We start from the raw sequence: 6,337 nt of genomic DNA, 5'->3' as shown, positions 1-6,337 counted from the left end.
AGCAAGAGCGAGACCCCGTCTCTACTAAAAAAATAGAAAGAAATTAGCTGGACAACTAAAAATATATAGAAAAAATTAGCCGGGCATGGTGGCGCATGCCTGTAGTCCCAGCTACTTGGGAGGCTGAGGCAGAAGGATCACTTGAGCCCAGGAGTTTGAGGTTGCTGTGAGCTAGGATGACGCCACGGTACTCTAGCCGGGGCAACAAAGTGAGACTCTGTCTCCAAGATAAAATAAAATAAAATTTTGATATGAGCATACATATCCCCTCAAACATTTTTTCCTTTCTCAAAGTCAGAGATTTGTATTATTCTGGGTCCGGCCACCAGAATAGCACTTTATATGCCATGAGTGCTTGACAGACAGTACAAATAAATACTAAAAATACTACAAGAAGTGCTGCACTTGATATAATTGACTTTAACATGGCAAGTGATTAGCAGCACAGAGACATTAATTTAGTAACGTGTGCATCTGCACACACGTGTGTATGTGTAAAGGGTGAGGTCAAGGGTAGTTGGGTCAAAAACAGGAAAATTCACTAAGGAATACTCAAATGTTATGGGGCTGGTATTAAGCCTAGCTTCTTGCAACACTGCAAGATTTTTAAAAAGAAAGGAATAGACCAGGCACAGTGGTTCACGCCTGTTATCCCAGCACTTTGGAAGGCCAAGGCGGGAGGATTGCTTGAGCTCAGGAGTTACAGAACAGCCTGGGCAACATAGCAAGATCGCCGTCTCTACAAAAAATTTAAAAATCAGCTGGACATGGTGGTGCGCATCTGTAGTCCTAGCTACTCAGATGGCTGAGGCAGGGGAATTGTGTGAGCCCAGGAGTTGGAGGCTGAAAAATAAAAAAAGAAGGGTACAAGTGAGATAAAGTCTGAGAACTAGGGTCTGGGATAAAGGAATAAATCTTACTAGCAAGGGAAACTTCACTTTGATGTCCTAGTCTTCCTCTCCTCAAAAACTGTATGAAAATCTTTGCTTGTCATAGTTGATCTTCTTGAACGTCAGGAACTTTGAATTGGAAAATTGCTGGGAGTGAACAGAACCCTGGTGCTACCAGCCTGTAGGGAATGGATCTGTTTGCAAGGACAGGCAAACCATATCATCCTTCCCTCTCTTCCCTTTCCCCAGTAGCCATATTCACAATATCGGCAGATGAAGCTGCTGCTTTCTCACCCTCTGTATCTTATCTCTTGTCTGTTATTCCCTTGTTTCTGTCCTCCTTTTCTTAGCATCCTGTGACCCACACAACCAACCACTTTAAGCCTCTGTGGTTTTCAGATAGTTCTTTAGGAAATAGGATAATAGGCAAGTTGTTTTGTCTGTTAGTGAGATCAACAGGAGGCTCTGGGGCCGGACTTAAGTTAGCTTTTGCCAGAGTTGGCCTAGAGACACTCTTAGGGAACTTCTATGGCCCTAAGAGCATAATTTGGAAGTTCCTGATATAGTAGAAAAAATATAAATGGGCCAAATAGTTCTGGGCTCAAATCCCAATCCTGCCATTAGCCTTTTGACTTCAGGTATATGTAATTTCTCTGAACCTCTGTTTTCTCACCCATAAAATGAAAACAGTTCTGTCTTACAGGATTATTATGAGGATTGGAAAATAATTTATATAAAATGCCCTCTACTGTACTATGTAATAGCTAGATAAATGATAGTTATTAATTTAATAAAACCAAATGAACAAAGCAGGGCACAGTGGCTCACTGTTGCAGTCCCAGCACTCTGGGAGACTGAGGTGGGAGCATTGCTTGAGCTCAGGAGTTTGACACCAGCCTGAGCAAGAGCGAGACTCTTGTCTCTACTAAAAATAGAAAAATTAACCAGGTGTCGTGTGCGCCTATAGCTACTCAGGAGGCTGAGGCAGAAGGATTGCTTGAGCCCAGGAGTTGGAGTTTGCAGTAAGCTATTACGATGCCACTGCACTCTACCCAGGGCTACAGAGCGAGACTCTGTCTCAAAAAAAAAAAAAAAAAAAAACACACAACAAAAAATGAATGAACAGAGTATGCTGAGAACTCTGGTGTTGTTAATTAAAGGATAGTCATAGACTTCTTTAGTCACATCAATATTTTGCTACAGGGTGAATCCATTCATCAGACCTACTTTGTCTAAAGTTTCATAACAGGATAGAGGTATATCCTAGATTTTTAAAACTTTTTATGTTTTTTTTTTTGAGACAGAGTCTTGCTCTGTTGCCCGGGCTAGAGTGCTGTGGCGTCAACCTAGCTTACAGCAACCTCAGACTCCTGGGCTCAAGTGATCCTCTTGCCTCAGCCTCCCAAGTAGCTGGGACTACAGGCATGCGCCACCATGCCCGGCTAATTTTTTTATGTGTATATATATTCTTAGTTGTCCAGATCATTTTTTTCTATTTTTTTTAGTAGAGATGGGGTCTTGCTCTTGCTCCAGCTGGTCTCGAACTCCTGACCTTGAGCGATCCACCCACCTCGGCCTCCCAGAGCGCTAGGATTACAGGCGTGAGCCACTGCGCCAGGCCATAAAACTTTTTATGTTTGATGTTGCAACGAGATTTTTTTTATAAATAGAAGCAAAAATATGATAGTTGATTTTTTTTTTTTTTTTTTTGGTCCCTTTGTTGAGTAATGATCAGGTGCCAAGTGGCGTTGAGGCAGCAGTAAGGTCTGTCAGTAGACGGTGGGATTGAGGGCTGGCGGGCAGTGGCCTGCCAAGTAAGCTTACCAAAGAAGGTGGGGGCTTTGCAGGGAGCTGGTGGGATTTGGAGTTTTGGCCTATCCCTGCCCAAGTGGTAAAAGGCTTGCCTTAGTTGGGAGGTAATAGGAACACTTAGTTTCCTGGGACCAAGTGAAGTGTGCTTGCCATGATCGCCTTCTGCTGTGTAAGCAGCGGTAAGACAGGATGTGTGTATGAGAGTGGGCTGGGGGATTGTCCTGCCGCCGATGCCAAGCAGGGAGAGGGCCTCTTCCCCTAGGCCAGGGTCTGTGGAGCAGGTGGGAAGTTGAGGGTAGTGGGTACAAAGAAAGGGAACACTAGCTCACTTAAGTTGGGATTACTCATCCAGAGACACTTGAGATTTCCAAAAATTATCATTTTTTTCCTAAAAAGTATCATTTTTTAGGATCCCTTCTACTTTCTAAATTCTCTCTATTTTTCTGCACTGCTAAAAACACTTCTTCTGCCTGCATTAACCACAAGTAATCATTTTGGTGGCTGGGGCTGGGGAGGCAGCAAATAGCCATTTCTATTAACATCAGCCCTAGAGCAATCACGTGGGCAGGGTATGTATAATCAGAGGATGGAGTTTTTCGGCTTGTATTCTTAACTGGAAATAAAGTGCTCTCCTTATTCTCCTCCTGCAGGTCGGTGAGCTGGTAAAGGTTACGAAGATTAATGTGAGTGGTCAGTGGGAAGGGGAGTGTAATGGCAAACGAGGTCACTTCCCATTCACACATGTCCGTCTGCTGGATCAACAGAATCCCGATGAGGACTTCAGCTGAGTATAGCTCAACAGTTTTGCTGACAGATGGGAACAATCTTTTTTTTCCAACTGCCATCTATACAATTTTCTTACAGATGTCAAAAGCAGTCTAGTTTATATAAGCATTCTGTTACCTGTGATCTTTTTTAGACTGAATTACTCCATTCCTAGTCTTATTTACCATATTCAGGGTACGAAACTGGAGGGCTGTGTGTTAACTTCTGAATTGGCAATTTTAGGTGATAATGGCCATGCCTGTGTGTATCAGAAGCAATAGGTGTGTTGCCTCTTTTCTCTCAGGCAATGCAAATCAACCTGTGGAAAACCGATGGCCAGAAGAGGAGTGTACACACTGCCTACCCTGATTTATTCAGTGGTTTTGTTTTCATTCTGAAACTATCCTATCAAATGGCAATAGACTGTTCCCTTCCACCCCCATGAAGTAATCATGCACCGTTTGAATAGTACCCACTGGGATTGCTTTTTCATTTATGGAACATGACCATCATATGACTCATTCTGACATTTCCAATCCTGAGAATTCTGAGAACACTACTAGAGGCATTTGTCTTCCTTCCTAGTCAACGCTTCATACTTTTTCTTAGGATTCTTTCAACCCTTGTCATTCTTTTTCCCCAAACCTACAAATAGGTTAATTTCTAAGATAAGTGTATATTTTCATTCCAGGTGAGAAGCAGGATGTGCAGAGCACTTTATTCAGTGCATAGCTTTAAGCCAGTATTGGATTCACTAAGTGGACAGCCAAACTCCCAGCTCTCTGCCTTCCCCCAAGGGATCCTAGTGGGTTACCCTGCTACAACTAAATAGACTCCTGGCTAGTGGCATTCAGCAGGGCCATTTCTCCTAAGTGTCAGTATCCTAATAGGAGAATCTTGGAATTCTTAGATTCTACTTGGAGTAGAAGGACCAATCACTTACATTATTCCTTGGAAGGTTTTGGGGCCAAATTCTGCCCTCTGCATTACATGCAACATGTGTAAAAGTCAACTTAGAATTACATGAGTTTGGGGGTAGGGTTAGAGCTTTGAAAAATGTTTGAACCAATCATGAATTACTTACGTTTTAATTTCACAGGGGCAGAATAGTGCTTGAAGTACATTACATTATAAACTGCCTTCATTTTGGTTCTTTTTGTTTATGTTCAGGTTTAGTTTACAAGCCCTTTTAAGTTTGGAATGATTTATATGGGGTCAGTTGCTCCAAAGAATAGACCTACAAAACCAAAAATGATCTAGGCTATTTAAACTATAACATGAAACTTTCAAAGTTAGTTCCCAGTCTATAAAGGCACTTACTGGTCTGGTGTGGTGTGACCAATAGAAACACCTTATACTTTGCTTTGGACCTCATTGTAGAAAAATAATGTACCTTTCTAATTGTCCTGCATAGGTTAATACGATAAGTTTGCATTCTTTGAACACATACCAAATCATGGTATCCCGGTGACTAGCACATTGCCACAGTCGATGTGCAGATGTCTGTGTGAGCAAATGAGAGGAGTGCAGAAGCTTATTACATGGCACAGGGAAGCCAGCTGGCATGGGTGACATACATTACCACAAGCAAACTAATGAGTTGACGCTAATTTAATATATTTTTACCTCACACTAAGGTAATGCTTGATAAAGACATTAATACTCAAGTTTCAAAATATTAGCACAGTGCTATGCACATAGTGGGTGCTCATTATTGTTGAATGAACAGATTTGCAGTACTAGACTGAATTCCATCTGACTACTTTGTTAAATTTGCAGTTAGAGCATAGATACTGTAATATCCAAATACACATTAAATCTTGTTTTCCTGAAAGTATGGCATCTAAAGTATTTGTAGAAAAACTTTGTCACAACTGATTTGAATGTTTGTATTTTCTTTTGCCTTTGACTTTGATATTGGCTTGTGATGTCTCTTTGCACCATGTTAGTGGAACATGCAACTCTACCCAAATCATAAGAATTTCTCAATGATCAGTTGTCCAGAGGCATTACATGTACTGTTGGGTTGGATTTGGCTGGGTGTGGCAGTTATTGGACCTCAAGAAATCAAAGGACTTCTTATAAGTATCTTCCAAAAATAAGCAAATGCTAGACTCCTATTCAAGTGCATATGTACATTGTCACAAAGCAAAGTAAACTGAAATTGGCTGCTATATTTTATATAATCATTTCTGCAAAAGCCCATTTTTTTTGGATACTAATATTTGACATGGTTAATTCTTATTAATTTGTTGGAATTGTTTATTGTTAATAATGCAAATAGATAATTTTTAATTATCCACAGTAACATTTCACTATTAATGGTTTGAAATGGGTGATAAGCAAACCAATTTGAAATAAAATATGAACATGTGCCATTGTATTATAACACTATACACTTTCTTGACAGTTAAATTTTAAAAAAATGTTTTTTTGTAGCATGTATTGTATATGTTTATAGTATATGTAGTAAATAAAAATATGGCCAAATATTTGGCTTGGTGATCTTTTAGAGAAAGTAATCTTTGAATATTTTTCACAAAAGAGCTAAATCTGTATGCCTAGGGAATAGGAAGTGTATGCCCTCAACAGCCTATGAACAATCATATAATAAGATAAAGAAGTAATTATACACACTCTGTGGGTGCTTATTAAAGATCAGATTAACCATTGGTGATATTTTTAAAGGTCTCCACAAGTCATGAAATATTGATTTAAGGGGAGCATCAAAGAAAGGAGACTGAAATGATACAGAGAACATCAGATTTGTCCAGAAATGGATATATGTGGGCAAATAATCCTTGTGAGTTTGAGGGGGGAGGCTAAGAATTTGGAACTCTGCTGCCATTCATGTCCTGAAGAAAATGAAA

General features: G+C 40.2%; 1 protein-coding gene across 2 annotated transcripts in view; it reads left to right on the top strand.

The window, feature by feature from the left end:
* The window catches only part of CRK (v-crk avian sarcoma virus CT10 oncogene homolog), a 28,894-nt gene extending 22,916 nt beyond the window's left edge, over window positions 1-5,978 (top strand). For both annotated transcript variants that reach the window (XM_012653028.1, XM_012653027.1), the window contains exon 3: window positions 3,353-5,978. In XM_012653028.1, coding sequence (XP_012508482.1) covers window positions 3,353-3,360 — 8 coding nt within the window. In that variant the 3' untranslated portion in view covers window positions 3,361-5,978. The remainder of the gene's footprint in view (window positions 1-3,352) is intronic.
* The last annotated feature ends 359 nt before the right edge of the window (window positions 5,979-6,337 follow it).

Source organism: Propithecus coquereli, unplaced genomic scaffold (genome assembly GCF_000956105.1).
Source record: "Propithecus coquereli isolate 6110/MARCELLA unplaced genomic scaffold, Pcoq_1.0 Scaffold409, whole genome shotgun sequence".
Classification (NCBI taxonomy): Eukaryota; Metazoa; Chordata; class Mammalia; order Primates; family Indriidae; genus Propithecus; species Propithecus coquereli.
The sequence above is the reverse complement of the archived record's forward strand: the minus strand, read 5'-3'. Positions and strand labels throughout refer to the sequence as shown.